Source organism: Cynoglossus semilaevis, chromosome 1 (genome assembly GCF_000523025.1).
Source record: "Cynoglossus semilaevis isolate Cse_v1.0 chromosome 1, Cse_v1.0, whole genome shotgun sequence".
Lineage (NCBI taxonomy): Eukaryota > Metazoa > Chordata > Actinopteri > Pleuronectiformes > Cynoglossidae > Cynoglossus > Cynoglossus semilaevis.
The window spans coordinates 6492665-6510519 of NC_024307.1; the positions used below are offsets into that span (position 1 = coordinate 6492665).

At 42.5% G+C, this 17855-nt stretch overlaps 1 protein-coding gene across 5 annotated transcripts in view; it reads right to left on the minus strand.

The window, feature by feature from the left end:
- Positions 1-2151: 2151 nt before the first annotated feature.
- unc79 (unc-79 homolog, NALCN channel complex subunit) overlaps positions 2152-17855 on the minus strand; it is a 35866-nt gene continuing 20162 nt past the window's right edge. For 2 of the 5 annotated variants that reach the window (XM_017035886.2, XM_008307977.3), the window contains exons 24-51: positions 17256-17437; positions 16605-16806; positions 16329-16517; positions 15394-15462; positions 14956-15245; positions 14661-14843; positions 14410-14572; positions 14042-14191; positions 12605-13876; positions 11406-11507; positions 10955-11071; positions 10474-10576; positions 10240-10380; positions 10054-10092; positions 9812-9924; positions 9357-9442; positions 8833-9006; positions 8526-8594; positions 8327-8437; positions 6125-6229; positions 5964-6041; positions 4995-5084; positions 4739-4914; positions 4158-4341; positions 3863-4066; positions 3672-3749; positions 2790-2831; positions 2512-2700 (exon numbers count right to left, since the gene is read on the minus strand). In XM_017035886.2, coding sequence (XP_016891375.1) covers positions 2512-2700; positions 2790-2831; positions 3672-3749; positions 3863-4066; positions 4158-4341; positions 4739-4914; positions 4995-5084; positions 5964-6041; positions 6125-6229; positions 8327-8437; positions 8526-8594; positions 8833-9006; positions 9357-9442; positions 9812-9924; positions 10054-10092; positions 10240-10380; positions 10474-10576; positions 10955-11071; positions 11406-11507; positions 12605-13876; positions 14042-14191; positions 14410-14572; positions 14661-14843; positions 14956-15245; positions 15394-15462; positions 16329-16517; positions 16605-16806; positions 17256-17437 — 4901 coding nt within the window. Of the gene's footprint in view, positions 2701-2789; positions 2832-3671; positions 3750-3862; positions 4067-4157; positions 4342-4738; positions 4915-4994; positions 5085-5963; positions 6042-6124; positions 6230-8326; positions 8438-8525; positions 8595-8832; positions 9007-9356; positions 9443-9811; positions 9925-10053; positions 10093-10239; positions 10381-10473; positions 10577-10954; positions 11072-11405; positions 11508-12604; positions 13877-14041; positions 14192-14409; positions 14573-14660; positions 14844-14955; positions 15246-15393; positions 15463-16328; positions 16518-16604; positions 16807-17255; positions 17438-17855 lie in introns of all 5 variants that reach the window. The other 3 variants (XM_017035866.2, XM_017035874.2, XM_017035880.2) reach the window with 3 other exon arrangements.

Here is a 17855-nt window from a genome sequence, read left to right on the forward strand (position 1 = left end):
CCCACCACCACCACCACCACTTCACTATTAAATAACAATTACAGTTGTTTAGCCTCAGGAAACTATTAACAAATATGTCTTCAGCCCTGAATCATAAACTTTTCAACTAACTGTTGACAGATCAAGACAGAACAAACAAAATCAAACCAATTTTTTTTTAATCTGTAATTCTCTGCGAACAAGGTCTTAGACAAGTTTCTAAACATTTATGTTTATCTATTTAAAGTGACAATGATGAAGAGTCAAAAATATTTAAAGGTAAAAAACAAACATATAATAGATACTGAAACTGCACTAGAAAATCACTGGAGAGGAAGTTGAGTGAGTCCTAACGTGAAAGAAAGGCCCTGGTTCAGTTTGCCTTCCCTGCTGTAGATGTGGTGTTTGACGGTGATACCACGGGACACTCGCAGCAATTTAAACATTCATGCATTGCCCAGTCGGAGAACAGGATATTTCACTGGCGTAAAAGCGATGTGACAGCACGAGGCGGGAAGAGCAGGGACAGCCAGTGTCTCAACAAGCCTCACACGGATCCACAACCAGCAGAAGACGCGTGGATGTATTAAAATTGCAGTTGTACAAAGCCGTCGGCTGGAGTCACGAGAACACACTCCTGATTAGTTCTCATATTATTGTGACTCAGTGCATGTACAGACACTAACAAGGTCCTCCCAAGGATGACCTTCAACAGTTTTTCTAAGGACCCACTCACTCTTCTCTGGCTGACAGGCCGTTGGTCAGTGTTAATTACCTTCAGTATCTCCAGCTGCCTGCTCATCAGGTCAGAACCCCCATATGGTCCTCCAGGAGGCAGCAGGCAGGCGAGCAGGCAGGCAGGGGTGGGTAAAGTGCTGGATACCTGTGGGATGCTGATTACATAAGCTATATTTAAAGGTAGAGAGACAGAGAGACAGAGACAGAGAGAGGGAGAGGAAGAGAGAGGGAGAGTCAAAGATATAGGTTCTCTGAAATAACAAAAAAAATGTTCAACCAATCACCACGGTGGCAGTGGCTGACAGATAGAACCAAGGTCACAGAGGTGACTTAGTTAGATGTGCACACACACGTACACACTCTTGAACCCTGTGGAGACACATGCGCATACACTCCTGCATCCAGCACGACTCACACACACACACACGCACAGCAGGAGAGAGGCTCTTTGATGAGCAAGGACTCGAGGTCTGATGAGAAGGGGGCACTGCAGACTGATTCATCCGTGGCTCGGGGTCCATCGGCAGTACAGCGTTTGTGTTGTGTGTTCATTATTCACATGGTGTGATGTTATAATACGACGCTCGTTTGGTGTAAGGATCCCACAAGCTCTCATACACAGATGAAATCTAAGAAATCTAAGGAATCCCATCAGGGAAACTACCCTCCCTCCCTCCCTCCCCCACCGACCCTTCACCCTCACCCAGCAGAATACATTAACATCATCAGGTCTAATTGTTGTTAAAGCTCCATAATGAAATCTTTGCAGGAGTGAGAGGTCAAAAAGTAAATTTAATGTGCTGCTCAGCTCTCTAGCCCCGCTGTCATGTCATCTGTTATCCTCAGATGGGAGCACGGTGGTAATGTGGTTAGACCTCACAACAATACTTAATCACAACAAACCACGTTAGGCCAAAGGTAATTGCGTTTGCTCCGTATATGCGTGGGCCAATCTTTTTCACCGCTGCCAATGAAGTGGGATGGAGAAACGGGGTGTGGGTGTGGGGTTTTCCATTTTAAGCTAGGGAGGGGAACACAACCAAAACAGTCTTGTTTACCTCCAATGTCTGGCTCCACCTTATCGAGTTACAAAGCTGCTGCTGCTGCTACTCAGACAGGCCCCTGATCGATACGAGCTCTGATGGCGAGAGGCAGCGTGACTGACGGTCTGACAAGGATCTCAGACCGAAAGCTGGGTAATGCATGTCGTGGTTTTTTTTTTTTCCTGGAGACACCCGAGGTTTCAGTTTCTCGTTTAATGGAAAAACCCAAACAAAGTGATTTTATCACTCTGCCATTTGCAGCGCAGCAGAGTGGACATTTTCCACATCAGTGGAGACATAAAGGCCAGGGAAATGTCACATTTGAATTCTGGACGTTTCATCAGAAACAACTGTATTTGAATTCTGGACGTTTCATCAGAAATAACTGCACGTTTAGAAAAACTCTCACTTTTATTCTCCTTCTTTCAAGGCTTATTTAAAAAGTGACTGTTACAAGTTTAAACACACACTTACTTTCGTTCACTATGTCTAACATACAGCAGGTCTATAGAAATCCGTCCATTCACCGACCGACTCTTTCAATCTGCTGAACACAACAGTCCAGCACCTGACACAGACTAATCATGGGCTTCCAGTGTTCGTACTTTAAAATAGCATAGATTTGCTGTATATTTACATATATGTTTTTTTACCAAAAGTGCTAAATAAATCCCACACAGCATGGGTTTACACTACAGTCTCAGAACTTTTCAGTCTCAGGGTCGATCCGTGGCCCGAGGAGCCAGAACGATCACATGGGATAGAACTGCGAGGCGGCCTCAGACGACTGGATCTCCACCTGAGCCATCTTGAACTGTGTGCACTGCAGCCATTTGCGCAGAGCAAATGGAGGAACTCCAGATGTTTGGCCCTGCAGGTACTGGTGGTTCACTCTGTTCTGGATGGCCTGGAGACGCAGCTGCAGCCCAGCAGACAAATGCTAACGAAGGACAATGACATCACTTTAGTTTGAAAATCAATAGAATTTCTCAGAATAGGATTTTTACAGATAGGGGAAAAATTCCTTACCTTCAGGTTTGACTGAATCATGGGCAGCCACATAGGGATCAACTGCAAAGAGTCATGAACACTGAGATGTTGTAGTGTAGCACTGTAACAGTGACGACACATGTATCTCTGGAAACTAAGGTAAGGTAATTTACTGTGACATATGAGCAGGTCCAAATATTCTAATATACTTAAAATTGCATTTAAAGAAAACAAAACATTTAATATAAACTCAGTATAAATATATATTTTGTATTGAAAATGTATCAAATTGAAAAATGTCCCACCTTCATATACAGTATTATCATTTGCCAATATTTCTCATACCTTTGTTTTTTATGTTCAGACTCGATGAAATACAACCCTAAACCATAACAGAGTTGCATTTTTTTTTAGATCATTTTCTTCTCCTCTCCTCCTGATATACTGACACCCATTTGAACCTACATATCCTACCTGTTCTTGTGTAGTTTGTATTTGTAAACACATTTTATTCCTCTGCTTGTCATAAATTCTTTGTTTTTCCCAGCAGGCTTTGCTGCATTTTCTGTAATGAGGTTACCCAGTTCTGTGGATGGTTGACACTTTGCTGCATTTTCTGTAATGAGGTTATCCAGTTCTGTGGATGGTTTAACGTCTCACTGACGTCTGTCAAACTGAAAAATTGCACTTTAATTGGGCAGAAAATGAATGATTACATGTTTTCGGTTCAAACAAACTGACAGTTGTTTTTAGAAAAGGTCCTTGGAGACCAGTGGATGAAAAGTAAAATTGAAAATTCAACTGCTTCTCCAATACTGTATAAGGCTTTTTGAAGGTGGGACAAAAATAACAAGAGTGGCTGAAGACCTATGAACAGCTGTGTGCTCTTATATGGTAATAAATGCCAGCGGTGTAACAAACCTTGACAAATATGGTGGAGTTGCACTCCTGCAGAGCTTCCATCAGACTGATGACATGGAGACACACCATCTCCACCATCTGTGAGTAAAGTTCAAGTTAAAGTCTTGGACTTTTGAAAAATTCGATACGTTCAAAATATGCATTAAAATGACAGAACTAAGTGTTTTTGTATGTGTGGACAGAGCACTCACCACTTTATTGTGGGCCATGAGCTGCAGGATACTGGGTGTAACCCGACTCCAGAACTCTAGACCCGTAAGGATGGCACCAGAGGAAAACTCTGTCTGGTTCTGGTTCTGCAGGGATGGAGCAGCAGCTGCCTGCTCACAGTAGATGGTCCAGAGTTGAGCAAACATGAAGGCGTGGAACAGGGAGCACATGTGCAGCACTGAGGTCTGAAAAGATCAAGACCCAAATCAAAGAGGTCATTGAAGTGACTGTGGATCAGACAGATCAGCGTCGATGGTCAGATCACACATTTCCGACCTTTGACTGCTCTGGGAAACCAATGAGGATGACGATAAGGTGATCAGCGATGTGGGAGCCGGCGTCTAGAGGGATGGGCATGCAGGAGGTAGAGCCCTGGTGCAGGGCACAGTGAGTCAGGGAGCCCAGCAGCAGCCAGGACAGTTGACGGATGTGGGAAACACACTCGATGAATTCTTTTGGCCTGTATTGGATAGAAATATGTATTTCAGAAAATATGACTTTGTGTGTTTACACAAAACAAATAAAAAAAACAAGTAATTAATATTAAGTTTTCTATCATCTGCTGTAAGCAATTGTGTGGTCAAGTACATTTTTTTTTAACTAAAAACACCTGCTTAAGAATTCCATATTTGGTCGTTGTAGTTCTTTGACCTTTGGGATCACGTACTTGCGACAAATTTTTAGGGTATTTCTGGATGAGCACACACAACATCTGTGCAAAACTTAGTCATTAAACTACATTAACCATTCTGTCTAATTATGGTCCTGGCCAATGCACATTGCATCAGAGCGCCCCCTAATGGACAACGTCCAAACCCGCGTCGTCTTCAGCAAAGCAAATCAAATGTCATTCTCACCCTTGCTGCATGGTGGACGGAGGGTGATAAAGCCAGGGCAGATAACGAACCACGGCTTTGTTATCACGATGATTGCCTTTGCTGATCTCCATGGCAGCCACTTGTGCCAGTCCCACTTTCAGATTGCCCCCAAAAGTGTCCTCGTGCAGCGGCTGACAACAAGCCTTCATGTGGCTCTGGATACCGCACAGATGGAGTAAGTTCACGTTCAGAAAAAACAAAACACAGAACGCACTCTCATATGAACGGTACTTACCTTCAGTTTGGTCAGCGTGTGCATATCAGCGATGAAGTCCAAGAGCTCACTTATGTATTGTCTCATACATTCCATCGCTGCAGTTGTGCACTATGGATAACAAAAGCAGGATTCATGTGTGTCCCCTGTAGGGGTGTGTATTGGCAAGAACCTGGCTGTACGATACGTATCACGATACAGGGGTAACAATGTGATACTACAGATGCGTCACGATACAGGGGTAACAATGCGATACTACAGATGCAACAATATATTGTTTTGGTTTTTTTAAAACTTTTTTAATTGTATTTAATTGTAGGAAATTGTCAGCATAGTAAAGACACAATGCTGTTGCATAAATCAGGGATCTGCATTTGTAATCACCAGAGAAGAAACAAACGCAAAATAAAATGAACCAACACCACGAACATTTGCATATAAATCGCTAATAAAAGAAGTCGACCCAGTGTTGCATAAGTATCGATACCGTATCGTGAATGAACATATTGCGATATTTCAGTGCATCGATAATTTCTTACATAATTCACTGCTGTCTAACCCAGTGATTCCCAACCACTGTGCCGTGTCACACTGCCGCGGAAGATTATCCAGCGTCCCAAAACCAGTATTTTTTTGCAAATAATTTTTCTGTTTGTCAAAGAGTTTTAATAACGTCTGCTCCTTACGCGGGGGCAGCAGATGGTTATTAAAACTAAAAAAATATTATCAGAGCTGTTGAAGAAGGTCTTTTATGTCTTTCTTCAATTCCTGCCAGTACATTAACATCGTCTTCAGCTTAACAGGAGTACAGTTTTTAGTATATTTAAACTGGAATATTACTATATTTCATCATATATACTTTTTGTGAGATTTCTGTTCGGTGGTGGGCCGTGGGGTTTTTCCTTGTGATATATATGTGCCGTGGCCTAAAAAAGGTTGGGAAACACCGCTCTAACCTACTTTCACACACAGAGTGACGACAGGTCTTACCCCCTGCAGGGATGAGATCATGTGCTTTTGAATGATGGTGGATTCAGCCAGACGTGTTCCAATATCTGCACAAACAAACTGACACAGCCCACGACACAGGCTCCAGGTTCACCAGTGTATTTGGTAAGTAGCTGTATTGAAAAGTCAAAAAAAAATTTTACCTGGACCAGCAGTAACAAGTTTGTGTCGGGGAGAGGGGACTTGAACTTGAGCGCCTGCAGAAGTTCCAACACCACAATGCGGGACATGTAGAACTTATCTCTCTCCTGTATGTGAGAAGATAGAGAGTTGCATAAATGTACTGATGCAGCAAGAATGCTTTTTTCTATTATCACCCCCTTCCCTTGCTCCCCCGACGCCCCCGTCCCTTACTCATGCTGCTAAGAGAGCACAAACTCAGTAGCCTGAATAGAGGGGGAAGGACATGCAGCTGGGGAGGAGAGAGGCGGTGGGGGTAAGCAAGGAGACAGAGAATAGACAGAGAGAATAGTGACGCTGAGGGGTAGATTTAGGCCAGTCCAGATCTCTCCTCCCAGAGTCCCAGGCAGCTGAGATGAGGCTGTCAGGCTGCCTTCTCCCTCCCCGAGGACAGGCTGCTCTCTTTGTTCATCCCTTCCACACAAAGCCAACTGCCTGTTTACAAACCACACTGTCATCTTCTGGCTTCCACTTCGCCCGTCTCTTTCTGTATGTGGTCCGGTAGTACCTTGGGTTGGACGAGAACACGGTGACATTTCTCGCCGCGTGGCTCCTTATTGCCCCGTACCTGTACGCGGTGCTCTCATAATTAAAACTTAATGGAGCGTGTCCGTTTGGCAAATAGCAAATCATAGTTTGCTCTTAAGCTCAGGGACCAAGTGCCATTTGTGCAGTGCCACAGTGACAAATGGTATGTGTGTGTGCGTGTGTGTGTATGCTGTGACAGTTTAGTTTAGTAGTAGTGTGTGACTACCCCGACTGTGTGTCCTTAAAGAGGTGGCCCTGGGTAATAAGGGAAGCAGCTGAAGCCCAGAATCCTCTTCTCGCCGTATAACAACTGCACAGGACAGTTCCCAGCAGCAATTGCTCACTGTGACTCTGGGTTTAGAAAAGTGGATATTATAGGGTGAAGAATTAAGGAGGGTGTAGAAAAATCAATACTGCAGGAGACATAAAGCATGTGGTGTTGACAATGGTGGAGGACTGGAGATCCATCTGGCCAAACGGTGCCGACAGCCCTGGCTCCATCTCCGTCTGAGACAGCCACTCTCAAACACACCATACATCCTCGGCCCCAGCACACCAACTCATCATGTTAATCAATACCGGCTGATTGCCCACTTAATCATCTGTGACACATGGGCACAGTTCTGGCTGAGTGCAGAGTCAGAGATCCTTCGTAGGTGTAGCACCCAAAGATCGGTGAGCAGGTGGCCAGTAAACAACATCGGCACGTTTCATCAACTCTGCTGGATTTGTTGCAGTAAGAAGGTTTGACTCATTCCATCAATGGTCCACGTCTGTATGTGTTGTGTTGTGTTGTGTTTACAGTATGTGAAATGATGATAATGTGTGTTCTTTTATAAGCCATGAGTGACTTAGAGAATATTTCCATTTGTGATGGATAAAAAAATGATTCTGTAGCTCCTTTCATTTGTCTTAGTTGCCCAGTTAAATCTGTAAATCATTTTTATTTTATTTTTTTATTTTATTGTTAAGCAAAGAATTGAACAATAGAATCATTAAAATTAAAAAGTTGTGCAACATGAAATGATTGATGTTGACATTATTTGAAGAAATACTGCCCTCTGTCTGTATTTTCTTTGATAATTTTGATATTTCTGGTTGGAACCTCTGGGCATAGGCGAATTAGGCGGTTGCCTAGAGCGCCATCTGGTGGAGGGGGACCATTCAATTGTATGAGTGTGTGTGTTGAGCTGACTCTAGATAAAGGACATTACTGCATCTTAATTAAGGTAGGGACCATGTTAATAGAAAAGACAAAGTAATTAAGTTAGGATAGAAGAAGAGTGTTAGCCTAGCTTAGCCTGGAGATGGAGGAAAGTATTGAAGTAAAGAAATTTCTCTGTCACTATTAACTTGTATTTTTATTTTACAATATTTTAAATTACAAAAGCATTTTTATACTATTTTTAAATGTATTTTGACCAGTATCATGGTATAATTGATATATCGATAGATACATTGTGGTTCCACAGTGCAGCTAGACAGAGTGAAAAAATACATAAATAGAATGCGCTAATATATATATATATATATATATATATATATATATATATATATATATATAAAATTGTATAATTGTACCTTTAACGTGAATTAAATGTCCACTGTCACTTTAAAAAACACAGCATACACAGTACCTTGTTGAAGCCCTTGTAACACAGTCCACACAGTTCTACAAGGTAGGAGAGACTGAAGGTGCCATACTGGATCACAAAGCTTAGCAACTTAGAGAACGGTTCCAGGAGACTCTGCAGAATTGGAAAACAGAATGTGTCAGATAATCAAGACTGGAGGATTTGTACAAATGAGAAGGAAAACCCCAGCCACCCTACTTACCCGGGTTGCATTTGTGGTTGGGATTTTCAGCAGGCAGATGATAATCCTCAAACTGGAATCCATGTGGCACTGCAGAGAAACATTTCAGCAACAGATTTTGTCAAATGTGTCTGTGCAGGTCCATCGATCAGAATACACTTATCTGACCACGATGGTAAAAAGCGTCAGAGTGAAATCAATCACAATTTTAAGGCTCCGTCCTATTGAACCTGACAAGGGCACCACTGCAGGATGCATTTTCCTCCAGCCTTAATCACATTAAACCATATCAGACCATGACTGAGTGAACGGAGGAGTCAATATCTACCTTCAGAGGAAGCACACAGGGCAGTTTTGTGAGGAAGGTCTGGAACTGGTTGCAGATGGTTGTCCACAAGTTGCTGGGAGAGTCCATGGGAAGAGCCTCCATGAACGTGGCAATGTTGTCCAGGCAATGCAGCATAGTGCCCCCTGCTGGCAGACTCTTTTTGTTGTTCAATCCCTGTGGGGCACGAGAGCATTATTAAAGGCATTACATAATGAGGTTTTATAGGCAGGACTATTTCCATTTAACTGATCATTCAGTCTTAATCAATCACATTACTCATAACCAGAGCAGGGGATTTGCTGGACTCAGATTGGCTCATGCATCAGTGAGTTCTCTTCCAATTATGTAACTTTGTAATAAGAACATTGAAGTAGGGCCCAGTGCAGGATAAGGAAAGGTTTCTTGGATAATCTGATTTGAGATGACCTCAAAGACACTGCTCGTAGCAGTCACAACCAAACCACTGGTTTGACTAGAGCTCCCCCTGCTGGTTAAATGACTCAACGCAGAAACAAGTGGCCTACCTCCAGCAGCATGTTGAGAGCTGCAACAGAGCTCAGTTCGTTGAAGTCTATCAGCGACGATGCCAGTGTTCGGAGGAAACTTCCATCTGAGCATGAAGAATAGAATTCATATAAATATGGCTGCCTTTAAATAATCAGTGAATATTTAGGTGAGTAAAACAGCGACAAAAAAACCTAACCCCAAGTATATGTTATATTGTATATTTAAAATGAAGTACTGTGGAAAAAATAATAATTTACTGCTAAAATTATTATTATTATTTTTTTTTTTTTTTCTACAACAGGGATTCAAACACACTGATCAAAAATTAAGATTTTCTAAAACAGTCAGTGGGCTGCAGTGTCTAATAACATTTAACATCACTATAGGTGTCGCTTGAGTGTTAGGGAGCCATGCTGTTGTCAGAGTGCAGGCACATTTATGGTCGTTTTGTTAGCAGTAGTAATCAGCAGACCTTTGATGTTACTCTGGAACAGTTGGGGCAAGATTCCATTAGGTGCCAGCTGGTGGAACATGCAGCGCAGAAACTGTTTGGCTACACCTGCTACATTCCCTGGAATCAACATGCTGCAAAACATCACAGGGCAAACGTCTTGAGTCGGGCTGGCAGTCGCTGCTCACATGTATTATTAATCTGGTCTATGAGCACAGTAAATAATCTGAGTGCACTGGTGTGAAGGCTTTAGTGTCTCATACCTCTCAGCTTGTCCGGAAAAATTGCCACTTGATGCCAACCTGAAAGAAGTTAAAACAGTGGATGAGGGCTCTGCCATGAATTATGCATGACTTCTATCGGCGAGTTATGAAAGTTAATTTATTGTGGAATTGCTGCGTGGACGGGGATTGCAGAGCATTTACTGGAACGGCCCTAATGTACAGTACCTGCCCACGGACTGCATTATGTCGAGAAGCATGGGAGCAGCCAAGTCAGGACTGAGGTGGACGAACATGGAGAGGACGACCACCGCCAGGCCCAGGGTCTCCTCGTCATATTCCTCCAGCACAGCTGCACAGTCACGACACCTGGGTCAACACATCCAAACCACAACGCAGCGTTAGGATCCTCGGGCTGACTAGTTGGGAATCAACAATCATACCTGCCAGTATGTTAGTCACCTGTCTGACATGGTGGTTGGCTGCTCGTCGATGAACTCCTCTGGTGCAGGGACAAACATGCTCACTGTACTGGGTGCAGATAGCAGACTGGTTTTTGTTGGACCTGCAAAAAATTTTATAAACAATACGATATAAATAATATGGAAAATGTTTAAAAATTGAATCAGAAATTGATCAGAAATTTTCAACAGCGGCCCCTGGGGGTGTGTACATGGTAATGCAGGGGTGTTTTTAAAAAATGTGGGTTGCTAGTGTATCATTTAAAGAAGTAAGCATTGAATGCAATGATACAAAATACATGGCACTAGGCCAAGACTTCTGATAACATAAAATGCTTACAGTCCACAATAAATTTTTGCTGTTTTCATTTGTATGTTTTTTTATATTTATTTATTAAAGGAAGCAGAGTAAAAACAAGCTTAAAAGAAAGCTGAGCATATAGAGAAACAAAAAGGTCTGTATGTGCTGTAAATCTGCTGACCTGTTTCCCAGGTGCTGATGTTGTGAGGTGCGCTGGACTGATGCTCCAACTGTCTCTTCATAAGCTGACTCATGGTCAGAGCTCCCAGAGAGCCTCGCTTCACCTGACGGTACTGAGCTGTGGGTCACATACAGAACAGAACCACGCATTAGACACCAGCTGCCACACAAGTATTACTGACACCAGTATGGTGGGTATGGTCACATGATGTGAATGAGGAGGACACTGACGTGAAATCGCTTTTTTTTTTCCAAAAATGAAAAATTCTACTTGTAGTGGGTTAAAAAAAATTTAGAACCGTGTTTATAACTTGCATTAATTATGTAATAAGAAATGACATTATGTGATTATTTTTGTAATATTTTTGTTCAGCTCCATTTTATACACAAGATATCAAATTAAGGCCCTTGTGTACGGCAGAAAATCAGGTAATGAAATATTTGCATCCTACTTGATAATGAAGAGCGATGGCTTGTTTCAGGAATACCAGCGTCAAGCGTTGGGGCTGAGGCCGATTCTCTTGGCTTTTCCAATGTTGACAGAACTTTGTGATCTGCAAAATACGGGTGAATGTTGGGCATCGGCATCAGGGTACATGCCATTACATGCCAGTATATATGCTGTACATATATATTAGTTGTATAATGACCAGCAACTGTGGCAGAAATGCTTACAGGCAGGAGTTTATTTATAGTTCCTTTAGAGCTAATTTAATTATTTATTCTGCCCCGCTGTGCAGCTTCCTTTTAAATTTGCTGTGTTTATAAAAAATGAAGAGTAAAAAAAAACCCCCACAGCACTGGACACAGTGAGATGTCGTACATTTGACATTTTTTAAGCTACAAAAAAAGGACCTTTGAAAATGCAGTTTCTTGCTACAAATTCTTTATCTCTTTTTTAAATGATGATCACATAGATGTTCAGTGGGATGCAGTCCAAGGGACTACAGATCTATTTGGCTCTCCAAAGTCAAGTCAACCTCAGGTTTACATTAGAGTCAGATTTACCCTATAACTAGTGTAGCCTTACATTAACTTAAAAAACAAAGCCTGATTAACTGCATTAACTCTGTAGTGGTAAATTCATAATGTATATTTCAAGTGTTAATTAAATACAAACCTTCAGAAATGTTACCTTTATCCTAACTTAACATTATTTTTTATTTTTTAATTATTTTTTAAAATCATATAGTAAATACTCCATGTTTATATTTTATTAGGCCTGTTGAAGTGTATGGTGGTAATTTCGTTTGGAGGAATGTTGCCGTCTGTACTGTATGCAAGACATCATGACATTTCCGGGTGAAAATGTAAAAGTTTCAACCCAGAAAGGCAACTACCTCAGGAACCCAAAGAAGAAGTTAGTCGTAATAGATCTTTAAACTGCCCAGTCTGGAATAAATCCCAAAACCCTCTGGTGGTATCATGACCTACTCACTCACTGCAACAAGACACTGTATTGATTAAACAAATTAAGGACCAGAGCATTTGATCTGCATTTGTAGCACCCCCTGCAGGGGAGGTAGGAGGAACACCTTGTTTTATTTATTTATTTTTTTCTAGATCAATTTCTTGCAGGCTCATGTTTTATGAGCAAAGCAGAAATCCTAATATTTCAAAGTCGGATCCTCAGACTTAAATCTGGCCTTACCTGCTTCTGCGGTCGGCTCACCACTGAGCTTGTCAAAAGTGTTGAAGGAGATGTCCAGATATTCCCTCTGGATGGCGCTAACAGCTATCTTTCTCTGTTTTCTTTGGCGGGGAACTATTTGGATTTTAAACTCTGCCTCATCATTTTCCTCCCCGTTCTCAGGTTTAGGGTCACTGTCTGCATCGTCACCATCTCCCATGTCATCATCATCTTCATCATCACTATCTTCTTCTTCCTCATCATTGCTAATACTCTTGCTTTTCTCTGGTGAAGAAAGAGGCTCCGCTTTGTCTTCAGGGATGTCTAAGAAAATTGTCCTACCAGAGGGACTGCTTCCAAGTCCTATCCCAGTCCTGACGTCTTCAGGGATCACAGACGCATCATCTAATGAGGTGTCCGGGACATGAGGGGTCTTTCTGAGAAGGTCTCTTTTCTGCTTAAGTGTCATTGGACTCTCGTGGCAGATATATTCCTGTCGATCAGGAAGATCCAGAGAGGTACTTGGTGTCAAGCCAGTTGGCGTGTTTTGCACAAGTGTCTTCTCTGAGCTGTTTTCTGGTGTCTTCTTCCCACTCGAACAGTCCTCCACACTCACCTGGACCACCGGAGACAGGCGAAGGGTGTTACTGCTGGCAGGAGAAGTGGACACCTTTGGACTGCCATTGAACTTGTTCAAGATGGCGCTAAAATCGAACTCTTCATCACTTTCGATGATTCTTAAAGGAGGTAGCGGTTCAAAGACTAATGAGTCAGTGTCTGACATCGACAGCAGCGAGTGCTTCTCTGGAATCGATGTACAGTCAGAAGAAAGGTCAATGAGGTCCTGGTCCTCCTTTCCCTGAGCCGATCCTCCCAGAGAGCTTTGGTCCAGTTTGTCGTCAAATGTCATGCAGCTAAGACGGACTTCTGGGATGACAGGTTTGGAAATATCAGAATGGCCGCCTCGGGAGCCTCTTCGGTCTGCGGGGTCACCGGCCTCCACCCGGACAAACGAGCCATCGAAAGATCCTTTCCCACGACGCCTGCTGTGGGATGTGGATGACGATGGGGGCAAGACCACAGGTGGGACCTGCATGTCACAGCGGTCGATGCACGACTTTCGCCTGTGCTCATCCAGGTTGAAAAGAATGGAGTCTGTGTTGGAAATATCCAGAGACTTCTGCTTGTGCATGGCCTGCAGCCTCTTCTTCCTGGTGCTCTCCTCCCTCACACAGTGCAGGATGCTGTCCTGTAGGGCGCTGGCTTCACGGTACTCTGACAGCTCAATGTCACCTTACACCAGGAAGGGGAAGAGCAGCTTCTGTCTCAGTCAGATAAACAGACGCCTTCAACCACAAAAATCAAATAAATAAATTGCACCGTAGACGAGACGAGATTCGATCGATGTGATGTTATCAGACACACGACTCGGAAGACCTGGGCAAAACACACACTTACTTTTTTTGGCATTCAACTCCACTGGCTGGTACTTCACAGACTTGCTGCCGCCAATCCTCTTCAAGCGGGCAAAGAAGGTCTGCGACTCCTTGTTAGCTGCGCCAGTCGGAGTGTCATGGACGTCAGACTCATCAAAGACGCTGTCCTCTTCTGAAGCAAAAAAAAAACGTGTAGAGAATTTCAATCAGGTGTTGTTTTTTGGGTGAAATACATTTAAGTTAAAAAGTCAAGAAATTCTAGATTTTATCTAGATTTTATCTAGTATCTATTTGAAGATACTGTACTGTGTGTCAGTGGGAGTGGGTGGACTTCTCACTCATGTTCATCATTAAACTCTGACGCTGTGACGAACGACTGTTGTGCATCACCTTTCTCCTTCTCACTGTAGCGGCTCATGTTGGAGTTGTCGCTGTAAAGAGGTCCCGCTGTGGCATGAGGGCGACAGCTGTGATACTGGGCGTTGAGTGTGTTGATAGTGATGTGGATCAGATGGAGGACAACTTTACTGCCGTCCATGTCTCTGTAAGGGTACTGAGGACAACATGGACACAGGAAGCCGTCTCTGTTGTCAAACCTTGTCTTTGTAAAATAATGTGACACATAATGAGTAGAAGAATACCTTATACAGGATGACTAGCAACGCCTTGAGCCACATCTGTCTGATGTGTGGTTTCAGAGCCCAGAGAGAGCAACGTGGCGGCTGCTGGAAATAGTGTCTTAGCTGTGGACACGTGCAGTACTTCAACACCTGCACCACAAGAGGGAGCAGCTGCTTTCCCAAACCAATGTTGTAGTCCATCACCTGTGAGATGTAAGAGATTACACATTTATTAGCAAGAAAACAAAATCATAACATACCCTGCTGGAATGACTGTAAACCAATTTAATTGACATCAAGGCTGGATTTCAATTACTTGTGCAATTCCAGCAATGAAGGCATTGAAGCAGGTGGAGGTCCGCATCTTCTGAGGGGCGATCATGAAGCAGCCCTCCTGTTGGTCGTAGCCCAGCAGCACGTACAGATGACGCTTCACAGTATTGAAGGCCTTGGCACTGCCGATGTCAGCCTCAGCGCTGCTTTGATCTTTGGCCATAAACTTCATGAGCACCATGATCAGCTGGTGGACCGTCTGGTGATCGATGCCAACATCCTCAGGGAGGAGGTCTCTGATGATGGAGTCGTCCTCAGGAGACGGCGTATGGCCTATAAGAAGCGACAAGGTGGGAAAAAAAAGAGTGACGTGAAGCTGTGGAAACTGAAACGTCTGATTATTCTTACTTTTTTTACTACTTTTCCCAACAAATAGAATTAAGAGAAGAACAGTATGTTCACATTTGGGTTTGTAACTCACCTGGCAGGACTTTTTCTATCATATCTCCCAGCGTCGGTGCCGACTGTTCTTGCCTGATAAGCCTGAGAGCTAAGAACCACACATATAGAGAACACAACTTGGCGTGGCCCCAGAACACATGTACAAGCTTCATGGTCATGTAGCACATACACAAACAAACAGACGCAAAATCTCCTGCTGCACTGCAGGGATTTTGTAAACAGTACAAAATCCATGAGTTTACAGGACATAAAGATCTGGATGGATACCAGACACTCAGACAGCCATCTGTCCAGAGCCACATTCAAATGAGACAGAGGCTACAGGCTTACTAAGTAAGTAAAATTATTATATAACACATTCAAATGAGACAGAGGCTACAGGGCTAAAATATCAGTAAGTTAAAGTAAGTAAAATTATTATATACCTCAGGAAACTGTCTATTTATTGTGTTGAGGTAGAATGTACACCAATAAAATACATTAATGACTGTCTATTTATTGTGTTGAGGTAGAAACCAATAAAATACATTAATAAGGCAAAGCTGGAAACCTAGAAAACGTTATTAAAATCTATCTTTGTTTTTTAGATATAATTTTTAAAACTCTAGTTAGAGTAGAATTAACCAAAAATAACAATAAAAAAAACAAAGGAAATAAAAATCACTGACGCATGATGAAAATAATTGAATTAAATCATTATCTTTCTGTGTGCTCCTTACTGTAAAATTCCTTAGTAAAACTACTGTATCCTGGAGTTGATTTTTTTTCTCTTTATATGAAATTGTGTAGAAATATATTATTTACAAACTAACAAATATTTTACCTAGATAAAAGGGGGAAAAAATAAACAGCATTAAGTGTGTCTCAGAAATTGCAAAGCCTGTGTGACTTCAGATTAAATTGAAAGACAGATTGGTGTACAGTCAGAAGGTCTGGTCGACTTGAACTACTCACGAAGTCTGTTGCTCTGTGACTGTGACTCTGGAAGTGAAAATGCTCTTTTTGATTCGGCCAGGTCTCCTTTCACACTGTCACGCAGTGAACGTACACTCTTCTGACGATTCCGGGCGAAACGAGCTCTTCGTATCTTCCACATCGCCGCATCACTGAGGTTGGCTACGTTAGTCCGTACGGCCGTGATGGCTGTGAGGAGAAGGAATTTAAACAGATTTCAGAAATGGATATTTTTTGTCTTTGTGCTGAATCTTAGTCCAATAAAATACTACACACTTGTGGGAAAGGGGAACTCCTTGTTGCAGTCCAGATGTAGCTGGGCCTCCAGAGATAAAGTTTCAAAGCGGTTGACGAAAAATTCCCAGCTCAGGGCAGGAATGTCTTTCTTGAGGAAGTGCAGCAGCAGGAGTTTACTCAGGATGATTGGTCGATCACGCACAACAGTGTCAAACTGGAAGTCCAGGCACAGACACAGGCCCTGAAGAACACACAGGACTTATCACTGTATCATGGAGATGGAACACAGACTCATTTGAAATGTATATGTGTACAGAACTTAGCTGGAAATATCCTAAGACTTACTTAACCTTTAGAAATGAATTTACAAAATTCTACAGGTCATTGTTGTCACTTATTAGACAGATGCATGCTGGGAGATTCAACAGAGAAGGTTCTGCCACTAAAAATCAAAACTCTAGATTTTTCTTTCACCTTTGTATCCAGCACTTTTCAATTAAAATTCAACGTCAAGTTAAATGTTTTTCTTTAACTTCAACTTCATTGCTTCAAAACAATATCAGAGAATTAATTCACAAAGAAATCCTTATAATTCACATAGCCAAAATAAGAAAAATGCTGCTGTGTTCCTTGGATTAAAATGATGACATTTTGTGCCATTTTTTTCTCTGAGATTTCGGGGCAGGTCACCTGCAGTGACGGCCTCTTGATGGTGTCCAGGAGCAGTCTGGCTCGAGTGGCCACAGCTGGGTTGACGTCCTCCACAGATGTCAGGAAGCAGCAGAAAGCATGAGCCAATGAATATTTCAGCAGGTGGTTTTTCGTCACAGCGCCGATGTCCAGGAACCTGCACAGCACGGCGACCTTCTCGACTGGGAGCAACCATGAGAGAAAACAGTGACAAGGAGGTGCATCACTAACCAGATCACATGTCAGGTGGAGAAACAGAGCTGCCAGATATCCTGCCAGAGTCACACTGATATAATAAGCAGACCCCACGTAAAATCTCTAATGAAGCAACACTGTACAGTGTATGCAACACATTATGTTCCTATTTGTCCAGAGACATCTCTTAATTTTAACCTTTCCAAAAAAAAAGTCTCCAAAGATATTGATTGAACCTTTTAAAAAAGCTGTCTCTTTTCTGTCACTTCTCTGCCAATGTGCACTTAAAGTATTTGGCCACTAGGTGTCATTGTGGGACTGAAGAAAATGTTGGACAGGGAAATGTATTTTTTTAATATTTTGCAAACAGAAAAAAAAAATCATCCCTTCAACATCACTAACAGG